This window comes from Natator depressus, chromosome 23 (assembly GCF_965152275.1).
Source record: "Natator depressus isolate rNatDep1 chromosome 23, rNatDep2.hap1, whole genome shotgun sequence".
Classification (NCBI taxonomy): domain Eukaryota; kingdom Metazoa; phylum Chordata; order Testudines; family Cheloniidae; genus Natator; species Natator depressus.
This window is the reverse complement of record NC_134256.1, coordinates 1,901,330-1,918,733: the sequence shown is the minus strand read 5'-3', so window position 1 is coordinate 1,918,733 and position 17,404 is coordinate 1,901,330. Positions and strand designations below refer to the sequence as shown.

The window sequence follows — 17,404 nt, the reverse complement described above, 5'->3', positions numbered from 1 at the left end:
CAGTGGAGAGAGATCTGCATGACTTAATAACTCGGGGGGGTGTTGGGCTCAGGCTAGACCCCAGCCTCTGTCCCGCCAGGCTGAGAGCGGTGCCCCCAGCTCGACTCCCCGCAGCCCTGCCCCATCTTTCCCAGCCACGGTGGGGGTGCGGACCCACGAGCTGCTAGTGTCCAGGCCCAGCCCAGCAGGCCTCAGCCCGGGCTGGCCGAAAAGCAAAGCCGGCCCCCGGCCCCCACCCTGGGGCTCTGCACCGAAACAACCCAGCCAGCTGGGCCGTGACATTTCGCATCTGCCCAGTGGATTTAGCCGCGTGACTCCAGTTAATTTCTGCGGTGCGGGGGGGCAGGCTCAATCTGCTGCCTGGCTTTGAAAACTCTGTCGGGAGCAGTTCTCCGCTCGCAATGCCCCCTGCTGTTTTCAGGGGTGCTGCGAAGGTTAACGCTCTTCCAGTTGCTACAGCATTGTAGATACAGGGACCTGTCTCCGGGAGCTGAGATGCAGCCACCTCTGGGGTGGGGCACGGGGACTTTGTGCAGGGACCCCTCACCCAATGCTTAGATGCAGCTGCCTCTGGGGTGGAGTGGGGCACGGGCTGTCCATACATGGATCCCTCACCCTGCACTGAGATGCAGCCATCTCCAGTGGGCACGTGTATTCAAGTTCTGCTTGTTTCATGTGTGTTTAGCTGGGTTCTTTGTCTAATCTTGGCTCTTTACGCACTCGTGTGTGACCTAAACGGCTGTAAACGTGACCACCAAGCGCTAAGGAATCGGCTGTGAGTAGATTGTGTTAAAGCCGGCCCAGGGGCCTCCCGAAATGCGCTGGGGGGCCGTGTGCGCCCTGCAGGCTGGGCACCCCACTCTGGCCCAGGGCTGGGCTGTCGCAGTGGGAAGGGAAGGGTTGGCCCAAACGCAGCAGACAGGTTTTTAACCCCAAGCTTTCTGTGGGGTGCGGGGTTTAGAAAACCTGGCCTGAGAGGGGCGGGTTGCGGGGGCTGCTATCCTGGGAGTGGCACCAGCCTGAACCAATTTAGGGCCAAATTCTCCTGCTGACACTAGTGTGAACCTAGAATAGCTTCTGAGCGCAGCTCAGCTGCTCTAATTTGCTTTCTGTTGCTGACTCACAGCCGCTGGGGGCCTGGCCCCATTGACTCCAACGGGAGCGACGCTGATTCCCAGCCGCTGGGGGCCTGGCCCCGTTTGCTCCAGCTTGGCGCTGCTGTACCGTGCGAGCAGACCGTTAAACCCACCCAGCCGTGCCTCTCGAAAGCACCAGCCGGCACCAAGCCACTATTTCCCCTGGCTGAGCAGGGGCTTCGCTGTCTCTCCCCCGATCTCCGGTGAGCGGGGAGGGAGGAGTGGGATGGGGGAGCACCGGGGTGGGGTGGATCTTCGCGGTTTCCCCGCTGTCAGAGCAGAGCTGGTGAGCCAGCCAGCCACGCCGTCTCCTGGGGAAGTTTTCCGCCTGAGCGGGGATCAAGGGAACATTTAAGGCTTTTACTGAAAAAGCCAGAGCAGGGCTGCTCAGACGCTTTGGGCCCGAGGGGAGAGCCTGCAGCCAGTGGGGCAGGACCACGGCCACATCCCCCCACAGCGGAGAGCACGGGGGGCTTACTTGGCTGCCGCAGGATGGAAGCGGCTGCATCCTGCTTCGTTTGAGGATGAATTGTCTCAACCGTGAGGATGTCATGGGGTTGGAGGGAGAAACTGAGGCACCAAGAGGGGGAGGGATTTGCTGAGGTCAGACAGGGAGTCGGGTAGAGAACACCGGAGTCCTGGCTCCTCAACCCCCCTGCTCTAACCACAGGACCCCATGCCCCTTCCACAGCCAGGGATAGAACCCAGGTGTCCTGGCTTCCAGCTCTTCCCCCTCCTGTAACCCACTAGCCCTAACCCCCCAGCTGTGGATTGAACCCAGGTGTCCTGGCTTCCAGCCTCCACCCTGTAACCCACTAGACCTCTCTCCCCTGAAGCTAGGGATTGAACCCAGGAGTCCTGCTCCCAGCCCCCTGGCTCCAGGAGATAACCCACGGCCTCTCTATGGGCCTCCAACCCCTGGGGCAGTGGGAAAGCAGCACCCCCGCCTGGGGCATTAACCCTTCCCCTCCCCTCTGGGGCTGACCCCTTGCTGCCCAGCAGATGCAGGCAAAGTGGATGGGGCCTTTACTGGATAGGGCGCCCCCCTCGGACTGATCGCAACCCTGAGTGGAAGGCTGGGGGGTGGGGGACGTACAAAATGGGGACACATTTTGGGGGTGCAGTGAAGGAGGAAGGAAGGAAGTGGGTCTGGTCGGTCACCACGAATCAGGCTCCCTGGTGAACCCAGGTGTCCGGGCCCATGTCTCTGGTGGCGGGGGAGGGAACTGCTAGTCCAAATCTCTCTGCTGGCCTCCATCCCCACGGCGCTGGGCTCGGGCGTGTCCAGGGAGCCCGCGGCAGCTGGGCCGGCCCCCCGTCTGTCCGTCCCCTGGGGGCGCTAGGGGGGGCCCTTGTCGGACAGGTAGGCGATGAGCACCACCACGGCTCCAATGTAGGTGCAGACACCGAGCAGGATGGAGAGCACGGCCAGCGCGAAGGTCCGACGCGAGGCCGCCCGCGCCCCCGGGAAATCGCCCTCGGCCGAGGCCTTGTTGGTCTGGGGGAGGGAGAGCCGGTTAGAGGGGGGAGGAGGAATCCCCTGAGACCTCCCCCCCGAGACACCCCCCCATGGATAACCCCACCCCTGGCTGGATACCCCATGACCCCCCACACACACTTCCCGTATGCTTTAGATCCCCCTGCCATCTGCCCCCTGCCCCGCCGGGTACCCTGCTCCAGCCCCAGCCTGGGCCCCAGTCCACAGCTGGGTACCCTGAGCCACCCCCCGCCCCCATTCCCAGGCCAGATCCTCTCACCCCATAGGCCCTATGGCCACGCAGTGCCCCTTCTGCCCTGACCCCCCAAGCTCTGGGGATGGGGGGGTGGGGGGTGGGCACTGTGACAGTGCCCTGTGTGGGGTTGGGGGCCCCCTGAGGGACTGGACCAGTCTTTGGGGGGCAGAGGAAGTTATGCAAATATCTCCCATAATGTATGCAAATCGTCCAGATTTTACTGCGGGGGGGGTGGGGAGGGGCTAGGTGGAGGCCCAGCAAACTTGTCTCCCGGGTGGGCCGCTCCTGCCCCCGCCCCGCTCACCTTCTGGGACAGGTGGAAGGCGGCGATGCCCAGGGGCCAGAAGCAGCAGAGCATGGAGAACACGGCCAGGCCCAGGTGATCCTGCGGCAGCATCAGGCCGAAGTCGCTGTCGCTCTCGCTCTCGCTCGCCGAGTCGTTCTGGGCGGGGGATGTGGGGGTGGGGGGGATCCAGATCAGGGGCCTGGGGGGAGTGCGCACCCCTGGCGGCCAGGGTTGACTCCAGGAGTCCTGGCTCCCAGCCCCCTGCTCTGACCACTAGCCCCCGCTCCCCTCCCAGAGCTGGGGAGAGAACCCAGGAGTCCTGGCTCCCAGCCCCTGCTCTGACCACCAGTCCCCACCCCCCTCCCTGAGCCAGGAATAGAACCGAGGAGTCCTGGCTCCCAGCCCCCTGCTTGGACCACTAGCCCCCACTCCCCTCCCGGAGCTGGGGAGAGAACCCAGGAGTCCTGGCTCCCAGCCCCCTGCTCTGACCACCAGTCCCCACTCCCCTCCCTGAGCCAGGAATAGAACCAAGGAGTCCTGGCTCCAGCCCCCTGCTCGGACCACTAGCCCCCCACTCCCCTCCCGGAGCTGGGGAGAGAACCCAGGAGTCCTGGCTTCCAGCCACACTTCTGCATCAGAGGAGCAGAGCTCTGAACCCCGAGTCTAGGGCCCCTCGGCTGCGGGGCAGCGTCCCTGGGCTACGGAGCTCCCTGTGGCGAGGGCCTGGTTGGACACTCCTGGGCAGGGCCAGATTAACCATTTGTGGGCCCCCATGTGGGCAATGGTGCATGGCACGGTGGGGGGCGGGGTTGGTCCCCAGAGCGAGGGGCCAGCCAGGGCAATGGGGCATGGAAGGGGTCGCCCCGCCCTGCCCCGCCCAGCCCAGCGCCAGGGCACTATTTACAAACCGGCAGTTGCCAGACGCAGAGTGGCCTGCCCGGCCCGTGCTGCCAGCCTGCCCCTTCCCCTCGGGGGCGGGCCCATGCCACGCCACGCAGCCCCGGCCCCCCCGCCCAACACCCACCAACTCCGGAGTGGTGCGATCAGCCAGGCCAGGGCCTGCCCCGGCAGGGGTCCCTCAGGACCCACTTGCCTGGAGGGGCCCAGCCAAGCCCCCCACACTGTCCCCCCCACAACTGACTGAGACTGGCCAGGCTTCTGCACCAGTCCCAGGGGCCCCACTCGTGCCATTGTAAACCTGGTACTGCTCCCCAGACCCGGCAAGCAGGGAACCCCAAAGACCCTCCGGGATAGTGTGGACTGTGACCAGCCCCACTGCAGGCCACTGATTTATTGATCTGGCTAGTGAACCAGTCCTGGAGCTCACAGAGCAATGGCAGGTGGCTAGTGATTCATCCCCCTGGCCAGTGCCCTCCAGCTGCTGGCAGGGCTCAGCCGGACGCCTGGGTTCCCAGCCCCCCCTCACCTCGAACTCAGGCAGCAGCTCTCCATCCCCCACTTCACAGCAGACCGTGTGAATGTCCTTCTCCAGGCAGAGCTTCTTGGGGCGCTCGGCCGGCTCCCCGAAAGCCGTCTCGCAGTACCCCTGCTTCCTCCAGTTGGGGGCTCCCCGGTCTTCCATGTGGAGCCCGGGGGGAGGGCCGGCTCGGGGCTGGCCAGCGGCTCCACTGTCCTCTGCAGGGTCCCTGCGTCCAGCAGCTGCTGGGCCAGCTCGGGGGGTGGCGGGGGCAGGCGCCTCCAGCCGGGCCGAGAGAAGAAGCCAGGGTGTTCCCGCCGCGCCTCCCCAGCCAGGGCGCCCCCGGAGGGTTTGGCCAGCAGCGGGCGCTGTAGTTCGTGGCTGTTCTCCATGAGGCGGGGGGAGATCCCTGCTCCGGCAGGGGGTCCAGCGGGGTCTTGGGCTCCCAGGTCACCTGGTGGGGGGGCAGTAAGGGATAAACACGGTGAATCAGTAGGGGCACAAAAAAGGAGACTGCCAGGCTGGAGCCGGAGGAGCAGCTCCCTCCGCTGGCAGCGGTGCCCAGGCTGTTCTCCCCTGCACTCGAGGAAGGGAGGAGCGTTGTCCCAGTGACACACAAGGGAAGGCCTCGCAGAGCTGGCCAAGGGACCCAGAGTCCTGGCTGCCAGCCTCCCGGACTAACCACTAGACCCCACTCCCCTCCCAGAGACCCCGGGGGCCTGGACAAAGTCCAGCTGCCTCCAGGAGAGGAAGAGACGTTTGGGGCGTTATTCTGCCACCTGGGGAACCCCCCCTGGCTGAACCAAAGAGCAGCTGGTCTTGACGCTGGGAGCCCAGGTGCCGATTAGGCCATTCGTTGCAACAGTGGGTCCCTGCCTCGCCCAGCGTCTTTCGCTGGCGGCTGCCTGGAGGGGGCTGGAGCTCCTTTCCCGCAGCGTTAGACCGGCTGCTTGCAGGCCGCCCCCCGGAGCGCACATTTCACGGGGCCCTTCGAGGCCCCCTGCAAACCAAAACCTTCGGTCCAACCCCGCCGAGATGCCGCCCCCCCCCTCCGCCCCCCCCGGCTTCCTGCCGAGAGCCTGGATCCGCCACGTGGGCCGGGCTCTGGGTGGACACAGAAACCTCCCCTCCCCTAGCCGGGATACCAGGGTGGATGGGTCCCTGGGCGAGCAAGTCCTAGCCGCCCTGCCAGCCCCCCCGTCCCATGCCCCCTTCAGCCGAGGTCCTGCCCCTCTCCCGCCGCTGTTCCCGGCTTGGGCTTCTCCTCCCCGCCCGGCTGCCGGTTTAGTGCCAATCTTCTCGCTCCTGCAGCGGGCTGCCGATTTGCTCCGCCGCTTCTGGGGGGCAGGAGGGCGAGCGGGGCCCTAAGGAGCAGCCGGGCGGTGGGGTCGGGGCGGCAGGAGGCGGAGGGCTCGGGGAGGTGCAGGGAAGGACGCGCTGAGCCCTGGGGGGCGGGCGAGGGCGTCCGGGGGAGCGGCCCAGGGCGCTGGGATGAATTTGGCCTCCAGTCCCCGCCCGCCCAGAGGCAAGCTGGTGCCGCCGCTGCGGGCTGAGGGGGGAAACTGAGTCACGGAGAGGGGAAAGGGAGGGGCCGGAGTCCCTGGTGTAAGTCAGTGGTAAACCCGCGAATGGAACCCAGGAGTCCTGCTCTACCCACTAGACCCCACTCCTCTCCCCGTCCACATCTACCCAGCCCAGCTGCCCCAGTCCATGAGCTCCCATCGCTCCCCGGGGCTTTGGTGAGGACTTGGGGCTGTGCCGGGCGGCGCTGGGGAGCCCCGGGAATCTGCGCCACCCCCTGGGGCGTGGGAAGCCGGCCGGGGAGGTGGGGGAGGCCGGTTTCTCTCCCACTCCCTGGGCCAGCTCCGCTGCGGACTGGCCACCGGCTCCCAGCCCCGCTTCTGTGCCCGGCGCTGCCCCCAAGCAGAGGTCGCACCCCCCTGCCCTGCACCCGCCTGTCCCCGCCTGGCGCCCGTGGGCCGGGGCTGGTCAATCCACGTCCCAGCCCGACGGGGCCCCGCCGGACCCAGCTCCTTCCCGCGGGCAGAGCCCCCGGCTCCGGCCACCGGGGCAGGGGGGCCGCAGCGTCGGCCCTGGGTCTGCAACGCGGGCTGGGTACATGGGCCGAGCTCCAGCGTGTGGCGACCCCCACGGACCCCAGCTGGGGGGGCTGCCCCACGGATCCCAATGGAGCCATGGCCGACGGACCTCAGCCTGGGGGGCTGACCCCAATGGAGCTACTGCCGATTGACCCCAGCCTGGGGGGCTGGCCCCACCGACCCCAATGGAGCGACGGCCGACGGACCCCAGCTGGGGGGCTGCCCCACGGACCGCACTCCTAAAACAAAGGAACCCACCCGAAGCTCTGGGATCGCGGCCCCACGCCCAGCCTTGGCCCTGGGGGAGCCCAGACTTTACCTGGGGGGGCGTCCCCATTCCCCCCGCCGAGTTAGTCGCTCCTATGGCAATAGGTGAGGTCGTGAATGGGGGGGCAGAGCCCCCTGTGGAGGGGCAGGAAGGAGATTTGGCTTCTCACCCCCCCGCCCCCCACGCAATCAGCTGGGAAAGACACTGACTCGCTCCCCCCCCCCCGCACCGGCACCTGTGTCCCCCCCGCTAGGGACAGGGGGTGCGGCTCTGACCCGGACCCCTTCGGATTCGGGGAGAGGTTTTTTTTTGGGGGGGGGCTGTGCTGAGCTTAGCAGCCCCCTCCCGCCTCAGTTCTGGGCCAGATCCGCAGCTGGTGTAACGAGCGGGTCTCCAGCGACTGACCCCAGCCATGGGTCCGGCCCCATTGACACCCGCCGGGGCCCTGCCCCCCTGCCCGGCTCCAGGGACCCCCCCTGCCCGGCTCTGCCCCCGGCACTTACCGGCACCTCAGCGCCCGCCTCCGCCCGCCGGGCCCCCGCCAGCCGCTCTGCAGCCCCCCCAAACCTCCATCCCGGGGGGCTGCTCCGGGCCCCCGGCCCCCCCGCTGCAGGAGAGGCGAAAATCCCCCGACCCCGCACGTCCCGCGCCCCCCGCACGGAGCCCGCAGCAGCTCCGCGATGCAGCCGCAGCCCGGCTCCGCCCCCCGCCCCCCGCAAGGGGCAGGATCGGGGGGGCTGGGAGGGGCTGGGGGGCAGGCTCGCAGAGGGGGTGGGGGGCTGGGGGTCCCCAGAAGCGCTGCCTGCTCCGGGATCGCTCCCACGCGCCTGGGCCGGGGGCGGCTGGAAAGGGAGGGGGGAGGCGCTGGGGGGGGGGTTGTACCGCTGCTTTGTTACCACCATTAGGGGATCTGGCGTGGCAGTGAGACCTGCCTCCCCCCCCCCCACAATGTAGAGATGTGGGGGGTATGGGAACCAGGACTCCTGGGTTCTCTCCCCGGCTGGGGGGGCATATGCAGGGAGCGAATTAACCGGGCTGAAGAATCGCCCTGACCGCTGACGGGGTCTCCCCGCTGAGCACTTGGGGGGGGGGGGCAGAGCCCGGGCGGTGTCATCCCATGGACCCAGCCAATGCCAGGGGGCAGGGAATCCTGCCAGCCCGGCCCTGGGCTCCCCCCTGCCCCCCAGCTCTGCCGGTGCCCCTCACTCCCGACCCGCAGCCCCTGCTAGCCCAGCCCTGGCCCCCCAGCTCTGCTGGTGCCTCTCACTCCCGACCCGCAGCCCCCTGCTCCCCCAGCCCTGCCCCCCAGCCCTGCCGGTGCCCCTCACTCCCGACCCGCGGCCCCTGCTCCCCCAGCCCTGGGCTCCCCCTTCCACAGGTCGGGGGGCCCATTGCTTCTCAGTGGCCGGGGGCTTCCCTCTGGGAGGCCGCCGGCCCCAGCTGACCCAGCCAGCTCCTTGCACAAGGGCTGGCCCCGGCTTCGCGTCCCCGGCCGGCCTGTGAGCCGAGGGGCCCATGGAAGACTGAGGGGGCTGGAGAAGCAGAGCCGAGCCGGGGGCCGTAGCAGCCGGGCTCCTTCAAGAGGAACGCTCCGCGGCCTGATGAATCATTCATAATGGGCTCCGTGCGTGGGGGGGAGGTGGGGGAGGGAAGGGAACAGGCACATGGGGGGGTTGCAGGGCGGGAGTGAGGGGCACCGGCAGAGCTGGGGGGCAGAGGGGAGCCCAGGGCCAGGCTGGCAGGGGCTGCGGGTCAGGAGTGAGGGGCACTGGCAGAGCTGGGGGGCAGGGGGGGCAGGGGGGAGCCCAGGGCCAGGCTGGCAGGGGCTGCGGGTCAGAGTGAGGGGCACCGGCAGGGCTGGGGGGCAGGGGGGAGCCCAGGGCCAGGCTGGCAGGGACTGCGGGTCGGGAGTGAGGGGCACCGCTGGCTTGCGAGGGCGGCTTTGATGGGTCTATGTTTGGTGGGCCTTGAGGTCGCCAGGCTCTGTGGGGCAGGGCCCGTCTCCCACAGGGTCCGAAGGTGCCACTGGGCCGGGAGCTGGAGGCCCCCCCCGCCCCGGTGCCAGGCGCTGCACAGACCCTGCAGAGACCCTGCAGGGGATGGGCCCTGCCCTGGGGAGTCCCTCCCCCACCTCAGGGGCGTTATCGCCCTTTGCTGGGGATGCTGGGCCCAGGCCTTGCGGCGGGGGGCAGGCTGGGGGTCACGTGGGGAGTCGCAGCCTCTGTGCAGCCCTGTGGACCAGGGATGGAGCTCAGCACCCCCCCCGCCCCGCATTCTGCGTTTACCTCCCCCCAGCTCCCCTCCCCCCCTTTGCCATCTGCTGGAACTGTCACCCTCCCTCCGCCCCCCCGCAGCGCTGGGCAGCCACCAGCCAGCTGCTCACAGATAGGCGGGGGAGGGGGAGGGGGTGGCACAAGCAATTCCCCCCCCCCGCGTCACCCCCCCCCGAGCTGCAGGTTCTGCTCCCGGGGCCCCCAGCCGAGCTGCTGGGGGTGGGGGGGTCTGGGGTAGGCTGCCCACTGCACAGCCTGCCCCCCCCAGCTGGGCCCCGCCCCCACCCCCCATGGCAGGGGGTGCATGGAGAGGGGAGGCAGATGGATGGTGTCTGGGGGGCTCAGCGTGACGGACGGCTGGTCTGATCCATTCTGGGGGCCCGTAACCCCCTGCCAGGCCCCCCCGGGGGGACTTCAGCCGGCCACGGTGGCGGGAGGGGGAAGATTGGCAGCGTGGCCTAGTGGACAGGGCCCTAGACTGGGCCCCAGGGGCCCCAGGGTTCCAGTCCCCCGGTCTCCCCAGCCGGAAAGGAGGGCTGGTGACCCCCCCCCCCCCGCTCCGTGAAGTGCCCGGGGAGCAGGGGAGGGTACGTGCGGGGTCGGGGGGGAGAATCCATGAGCTGAAAGTAAGGGGCCAAGCAGCGCGGGGGGGGGGCTAAGGAACCGTCTCCCTCCCGCCAGTGGGGTGCTGAGTTACCGAAAGGCCCCGATCTGGGTGCGAACAGCCCCCCCTCCCCAACGCCGCCTCCTCCCCACGCACGCGGAGGCGGGAGCAGCCACCAGGGACCCAGGAGTCCTGCTGCCAAACCAACATCGCGGCTGCTATTAATAGACCTCGCTACCCAGCCCTGCCGGTGCCCCTCCCTCCCGACCCGCAGCCCCTGCCAGCCCGGCCCTGGGCCCCCCCAGCCCTGACGGTGCCCCTCACTCCCGACCCGCAGCCCCTGCCAGCCCGGCCCTGGGCCCCCCCAGCCCTGACGGTGCCCCTCACTCCCGACCCGCAGTCCCTGCCAGCCCGGCCCTGGGCTCCCCCCGAGCCCTGCTGGTCCCTGAGCCTTTCTCCGGAGAAAAGCCCAGCCAGGGCTCCCTGCTCCGAGGGCCTCGCGCTGGAGCTGGCCGGCCCCGGGGGTCTCTGAGCCCCAGCAATCCCACGCCCTCTGACAAGCCACCCCCTGACGCCAGGACGCAGGCCCTCGGCTGGGTTCGAACTGGCCTTCACTGTAGGCCGTCCTGCCTTGGGCATCACCCCAGGGTGGGGCTGGCCAGGACTCCAGACCAGGAAGGGAACTGGGCTAACTGGGATTCATGCAGAGCGGGAATGGGCCAGGGCTCAGCCGGCTGCCCCCTCCCCCTCGCTAGCCCCCAGCCCCCTCCCACGGCACCTCGCAGGCTCTCTGTGCAGGGAAGCAGATGGAGGTGGGGGCAGGCGGGCGGGGGCATTAGGCGCCTTTGTTGTCTTCGCTGCACTCTGGCGTTTTAGTTTAATTGCGAGAGGCAGGAAATAATCCCGGCTCGGAGTTGGGGGGCTGGGGGCGGGCTGGCCACGGGCAGCTGGCAATAGCCCGGCAGCCGCACGATGCTGGCACGAAGGGTCAACCCGCGGGGCCAGGAGAGCGAATCGCCCCAGGGATGCCTGGCTGAGCGGCAGGGAGGAGCAGTGGTTAGAGCAGGGGGGCTGGGAGCTAGGACTCCTGGGTTCTCTCCCTGGCTATGGGAGAGGAGTGGGGTCTAGTGATTAGAGCAGGGGGGCTGGGAGCCAGGACTCCTGGGTTCTCTCCCTGGCTATGGGAGGGGAGCGGGGTCTTGTGGTTAGAGCAGGGGGCTGGGAACCTGGATTCCTGGGTTCTCTCCCTGGTTCTGCCACTTATTTCCACTGTGACCTCGGGCAGGTGCCATCTCTCTCTGCGCCTCAGTTTCCCTCTCGCTCAAGGCGGTTCACCCCCTAGCACTTTCAGGTGCTAGGTAGGACCTGGAAACGCAAACCAGGCTGCTGAAAGAGGCGTTTCCAGCCCCTGTCGTAGGGCCCCGTGCAGGGAGCCGGGGCTGGCCAGAGCCCCACGGTTCCCGGAGGGTCCCTGAGCTGGGAAGGGTTATTCCTGGTCACCAGCAAACGAAATGGCCCTGGGCCTATGGACGTGGCTGAGGGGAGGGTGCCCAGGCCTGGGCAATGCACCTCATTGGTTGGAGGAGGAATGTGAGGTCTGATCAAAAGCCGATCAATTTTCACTGATCAGCGGTGGGTATAAGCCCTGCCCACTTTGAGGCACGAGCCAATCGCCACCCACCTGAGGTCAAGAGCGACCGCCCCCGAAGGGGTGTCTTATCCTGTAATTGGCTCTCTCCGGCACGGTGGTCCCGCGGAACTCACTGCCGCAAGATGTCACCACGGCCTAGAGCTCTGCAGGCTCCAGCTCACCTGTGTCTCGGGTTCTTGTGCTGATTTAACAAAGCCAGAGGGGGCCCCCCCACGTGAGTGACCCCCCCCCGTCTCTCCTCCAGCCCCATGAGTCCGAGGCCCTGCAGGGCAGGGAGGCAGGTGGGGCCAGGGCGATGGGGAGGGGGAGCAGCCGGGGGGCGGGTTCCCCTCCCCCCCCACTCTAGCTCGCCCATCAGCTACGGGCTGGCTGGGGCAGGGTCTCCCTGCCACTCCCACGATGCCCAGCCCCGCCCCCCAGCTGTCAATCTCTCTGCCCTTCCCAAGATGGCTGCCGCAGGGCTTCGCCCCGCCCAGTGGAGGCGCCCCCTTCCTTCCATGACCCACCCAACATGGCGCCGCCCTCACGATGGCTGTCATTTGCCGCGCTCACGATGGCCGCGACCCTCGCCCGCTTTCCGCCTTCCTGGGCGGGGCTTCCGCCCAAACGCCGTCACGTGCCTCATCCGCCCGCCAATCCGGCTTCGGCGCGGGGCTGGGGCCCCGCCCTCCCCGGTTGCCGTGGCAGCGGCGGGCGGGGCGCGGGAGAGGCGGCTGGAGACGAGGCCGGGGCCGGGAGATCGCTCGCGGGTCCGTGGCGCCCGGGCAGCGAGGGGCGGGGCACGGCGGGCGTCGCGCAGTGCGCATGCGCGGGGTGGCCCCTCTCCCCCCCCCGGTGCGAGCTGAGGCGGGGGTACGCGCCGCCTCCCCGTGCGCGCCCCCGGCACGCCCCGAGCACGCGCCCCCCCAGCCCCGGGCGGGGTGTGTCCGGCGATGCAGCCACCTCTGGGGCGGGCCGGGCGGCAGCGCACAGGAACACGGAGCCGCGCGCTGGGCAGGGCCGGGAGCAGGACTCCTGGGTTCTCCCCGGCTGGGAGCCCGGACTCCTGGGTTCTCTCCCTGGCTCTGGGAGGGGGCTGATGGTTCGAGCAGGGGGGGGGCTGGGAGCCCGGACTCCTGGGTTCTCCCCGGCTCGGGTGGGGGCTGGTGGTTAGAGCGGGGGGGGGCTGGGAGCCCGGACTCCTGGGTTCTCCCTGTCTCGGGTGGGGGCTGGTGGTTAGAGCAGGGGGGGCTGGGAGCCCGGACTCCTGGGATCTATTTCTAACCCCCCCCCTTGTCCTCCCCCTGCTGCAGGATCATGGCCGAAGTGCACCTCATCGGGCAGATCGTGGGAGCCAGCGGCTTCCCCCGCAGCAGCCTCTTCTGCAAGTGGGGAATCCACGCAGGTCAGCCGGGGCCCTGGGCCGCCCGGGGGAAAGAGGGGCTCCGCTCGTGGGCTGGGGCAACAGGGCTGCAGAGGCCCAGAGCCTGAGCTTTTGGGTTAGAGCAGGGGGGCTGGGAGCCAGGACTCCTGGGTTCTCTCCCTGGCTCAGGGAGGGGAGTGGGGCCTAGTGGTTAGAGCTGAGGGGGGGAGAGGGCTGGGAGCCAGGACTCCTGGGTTCTCTCCTCAGCTCTTATGTGCTCCCTTCCTGAAGCCTCTGCCCCCCTCACTGACTGCGCTTCCCCCCCCAGGTGGCGCCTGGAAGCTGCTGTCCGGCCTGCGGGAGGGGCAGACACAGGTGGATCACCCCCAGCTGGACGATGTGGCCTACTGGTCCCACCCCATTGACGTGCACTTTGCCACCAAGGGGCTGCAGGGTAAGTTCCTCCCTCTGCGGGTTCCAGCCCCGGTGTCCCCTGGACTGATGGCCCAGGAGATCCGGGGAAGGCTGCGGGTTCCAGACGGGAGCTTTGGGGGTGGGGGGGCAGGAAGCCCTGGCTCAGAGTGGGGCAGAGAGGGGAAGGAAGCCCTGGCTCGGGCGGGTTGGGGGTGCATGGCAGCTCTGGCTTGGGTGTGGACAGGGATGGGGAAGGCAGCCCTGGCTCGGGTGGGCGGGGGGTGTGTGGCAGCCCTGGCCAGGCGTGAGTTAGTTTCTCTCAGTGAAGGGAATTTGGCTCCAGTTGTGTGAGACACCAGAGGCCGTTTGTTTTCCAGTCCGTCTCCCCCGGGGCTTTTCTTCCCCTCCCTTCAGCCCCGCCGGAGCTGGGGATGGGTCTGGGGTGGGGGGCAGAGCCCGGGTGGGGTAGGTGCAGCCGTACATCCCCCTGCTTCCGGAAGCGCCTTGTGTCCTCGGCTGCAGAAGTGTCCCCAGGATGGATAAACGCTCCCATCCGGCCCCAGGGCAGGACTGGCTGGCTTGGGGGGCAGGGGGCACCTGGCTTGCAGAGGGAGCTGGGCACTGACGGGTCCCCTCTCTCTTGCCGTCAGGCTGGCCCAAGCTGCACGTGCAGGTCTGGCACCAGGACCCCTTCGGGCGCCGGGAGCTCTACGGCTACGGCGTCTGCCACGTGCCCTGCAGCCCGGGCTGGCACGTGCTGGCCTGCGTCACCTGGCAGCCCCTGGGCTCGTGGCAGGAGCGGCTCTCCCAGCTCTTCGTGGGCGGGGGGCCCCAGCTGCTGAACAGCGACCTGGTCTACACGGGGGCTGACCGGTACCGCCTGCAGACCACCGCCGCGGGCACCGTGCACCTGGAGCTGGGTGTGGTGCTACGCCATTTCGCCCGCTACGGGGTGGAGTGCTAGGGAGCGGGCAGGCCCCCGCTGCGGGGCGGGGCTCTGGGGAGCGGGCAGGCCCCCCTCCGTGGGCTGGGTGCTGTACGGACCCCCTGCCATGGGGCGGGGCTCTAGGGAGCGGGCAGGCCCCCGCTGCGGGGCGGGGCTCTGGGGAGCGGGCAGGCTCCCCTCCGTGGGCTGGGTGCTGTACGGACCCCCTGCCATGGGGCGGGGCTCTAGGGAGCGGCCAGGCTCCCCTCCGTGGGCTGGGTGCTGTACGGACCCCCTGCCATGGGGCGGGGCTCTAGGGAGCGGGCAGGCCCCCCTCCGTGGGCTGGGTGCTGTACGGACCCCCTGCCATGGGGCGGGGCTCTAGGGAGCGGGCAGGCCCCCCTCCGTGGGCTGGGTGCTGTACGGACCCCCTGCCATGGGGCGGGGCTCTAGGGAGCGGGCAGGCTCCCCTCCGTGGGCTGGGTGCTGTACGGACCCCCTGCCATGGGGCGGGGCTCTAGGGAGCGGGCAGGCTCCCCATCGCGGACTGGGTGCTGTATGGACCCCCTGCCGCGGGGTGGGGTGCGAGGGGTCTGCACGGATCCTGCCCTTGCTGCAGGGTTGGGGCGGGGGCGCTGGGGAAGCCCTTGGATCCAAGGAGGTCACCGCAAAGCCTTCCCCCCTTTAACAGCGTGGACATTTCAGCTGCTTGATGGGGCTCTTTTGTAAGAACGGGGCTGGGGGGGGGAGTTGGGCTGGCCCAGGGCGTGGGGAAGGGGCCATGAGCTCTTTCCCCTCTGGTGGGCTGGTTTCAGTCTGTTTATGTTTCATGGGGGGGGCAGGACTTCTGGGTTCTTTCCCCTGCTCTGCCATTGACCCTGGTGACCTGGGGCTGGCCCCTGTGCCCCCTGCCCTCTGTAACATGGGGCAGCGCTGTCCGGGCAGGGCGCAGAGCCGCCGGGGGCCGGTGGGAATTGGACCCATCGCTGGCTCCATGGGGAGCGCTGGGGGCTGGCGGGGGGAGGGAGTCCCCTCTGCCTCCTGCTCCCCAAAGAGCTCCCCCACCCATCTTCCCCCGTCTCTCTCCCCCCCGCCATTGAACAACCCCCCCTTATATAAAGATCCTTTTGCACTAACGGCTTTTCCGAGAGTTTCTCTTCTCCCCCACCGATCGCCAGGGTGACCCCTACAGCAAAGGATTATGGGGGTGTAACTGCAGAACGGTGGGGGGCCCGTTGATTGGGCGGGGTAGAAACATAATCAGCGATTGCCCCCAGACCCCTGCACCGCGTTTGTTCCTGCCCCAGCCCGCTGCCCCCCAGGAGTGCCATAGCCCGTGGAACTCATTGCCACAAGGGCCGAGCGGGGTGGGCGCGCTCCGTGGGCCGAGAACAGCCAGCGGGAGGGCGACGATATCCCCGGGAGCTCGGGGAGGGGATGAGTGTCTCCTGCTCTCCCCTAGCTCGGGGGGGCAGGTGGCTCTCGGCCCGTTGGGGGGGCCCTAGCTCACGCTTTGCCCCCTGTCCGTGTCCCCAAGGGGTCAGTGGCTGGTGCTGTTCCAGTGTTGCCCCAGGAGAGGGCGCCCCTGGCCCATGCCAGCCACGTGTGTCCCTGGATTGAGCCTGGCCAGGATGGGGCCCACGTCTGCTCCAGTTAATGCCCCCCCAGCCGCCCTCCGGCTCCCTCCAGTTTGACGGACGGGCCCGGGCCCCCCCATCCGGCTGCTTGGCGTTCTCCCTTCGGAGCCTGAGTTCATCGGGGCTGAGAGAGCCAGGCCGGGCTGGACCAGCAGGGGCTGCGGGTCGGGAGTGAGGGGCACCGGCAGAGCTGGGGTGGGGGGAGCCCAGGGCTAGTCTAGTGGGGGGGCTGCGGGTCGGGAGTGAGGGGCACCCAGGGCTAGTCTAGTGGGGGGCTGGGGGTCAGGAGTGAGGGTGGGGAGGAGCCCAGGGCTGGGCTAGCAGGGGGCTGCGGGCTGGGAGTGAGGGGCACCAGCTGAGCTGAGGGGGGCCCAGGGCTGGGCTAGCAGGGGCTGCAGGTCAGGAGTGAGGGGCACCAGCTCGGGTAGGGAACCCAGGAGTCCTGACTCCCGCCCCGCTGTTCCTAGCCCTGGCCGCAGGCTCCCTGGCTGACTGGTGCAGGTTGTGGCCTGTTGGAGCCAGTGTCTGATGCCAACTTGGCCCCAGGCCGGTGCCCACCTGCAGCCAGCTGCTGCTCCGCTGCCCACTGACCTTCACGGCCCCCCCGTCTCTTACCTCCGCCCGGCCTAATTGGGGGTGAAATTCCAGGAAGGGCTGGTGGGAGCTGTCCCGGAAGTCTTGGTGCCAGCACCAGCTCTTCCTGGCAGGTGGGTCCGGCTTTCACCCCGGCCCTGGGCACTGGGCCCATGCGGGGGCCTGGCTGCCAAGGCCCCCCACTGAGCCAGGGCTCATTAACCCTCCGGCTCTGTGGCGAATCCCGTTAACGGGGCAGCATCCCTCGGAAGAGCTGTGCTCGCCCTCCAGATGGGACGCAGCTCATCCACTGCCCAGCGGACAGGAGGCCGGACTCCTGGGTTCTCTGGGAGGGGAGGGGAGGGGAGGGGGGGCTAGTGGTAAGATCAGGGGAGCTGGCAGTCAGGAATCCTGGGTTCTCTCTCCATCTCTGGAGGGGGGAACGTGACTGTTTAGAACAAGGGGTGAATAATGCCCCCTGGTGGAGGGGCTGAGCTGAGGCCTGTCGCATTCATTCCGCATCCTGCCTGTGTCTCTCCCTGGAGTCCCAAGGCCCTTTGAGAGCCGCATCCCATCGGTTGCCCTCTCCTCCCACTTTTGGGAGACGGGTGGAGGGGAAACCGAGGCACCAAGTGGGGCAGGAACTCGCCGGAGGCCGTGCTGCAAATCGGAGCTGGGATTAAAACCGGGGGCCCCGGGGCCCCCCGTCCAGCTGACCCAGGTTGGCAGGCCCAGGGCTAGGGCTCCCCCAAGCTCAGAGAAGCCACAATTCAGGTGCTTGCCAGCAGAGGGCGCCCGAGCAGCAGTTTTGGGGTGTCCCCGTTTGCCTGCTGGGAGTTGCTGGCTAGACACCGAGGGAGCATTGGGGTGACCTGGAGCCCCCCGGCCCAGGAATGTGGGGGTGCGGGGGGGAGCCCTCCGGGGCTGGAAAATGCTGCTGGGGAGGGCTGTACCCCAGGGGGCCAGGCCCATTGCTCCATGACTTTGGTAGGTCAATGTACACAGAGGGTGGCCAGGACTCCTGGGTTCTCTCTCCAGCTCGGGGA

At 68.7% G+C, this 17,404-nt stretch overlaps 2 protein-coding genes across 6 annotated transcripts; one reads left to right on the top strand and one right to left on the bottom strand.

Annotated features, from left to right (window-relative positions):
* TMEM91 (transmembrane protein 91) lies at positions 1-7,535 on the bottom strand. Its single transcript, XM_074937514.1, has 4 exons — positions 7,443-7,535; positions 4,582-5,026; positions 3,174-3,311; positions 1-2,634 (listed from the first exon to the last, which is right to left on the bottom strand). Exons 2-4 carry the CDS (start codon positions 4,735-4,737, stop codon positions 2,476-2,478), a joined length of 453 nt encoding a protein of 150 aa, XP_074793615.1. The 5' UTR covers positions 4,738-5,026; positions 7,443-7,535; the 3' UTR covers positions 1-2,475.
* Positions 1,224-14,302, top strand: B9D2 (B9 domain containing 2). Of its 5 annotated transcripts, none has more exons than XM_074937512.1 (4): positions 1,224-1,339; positions 12,760-12,851; positions 13,138-13,263; positions 13,874-14,302. In XM_074937512.1, the coding sequence occupies exons 2-4, from the start codon at positions 12,764-12,766 to the stop codon at positions 14,185-14,187; spliced, it is 528 nt and encodes a 175-aa protein (XP_074793613.1). In that variant the 5' UTR covers positions 1,224-1,339; positions 12,760-12,763; the 3' UTR covers positions 14,188-14,302. The 5 variants fall into 5 exon arrangements, with proteins under 5 accessions (XP_074793613.1, XP_074793612.1, XP_074793614.1 ...); XM_074937511.1 differs by lacking the exon at positions 1,224-1,339 and adding an exon at positions 6,928-7,043; XM_074937513.1 differs by lacking the exon at positions 1,224-1,339 and adding an exon at positions 11,604-11,681.
* Positions 14,303-17,404: the final 3,102 nt, after the last annotated feature.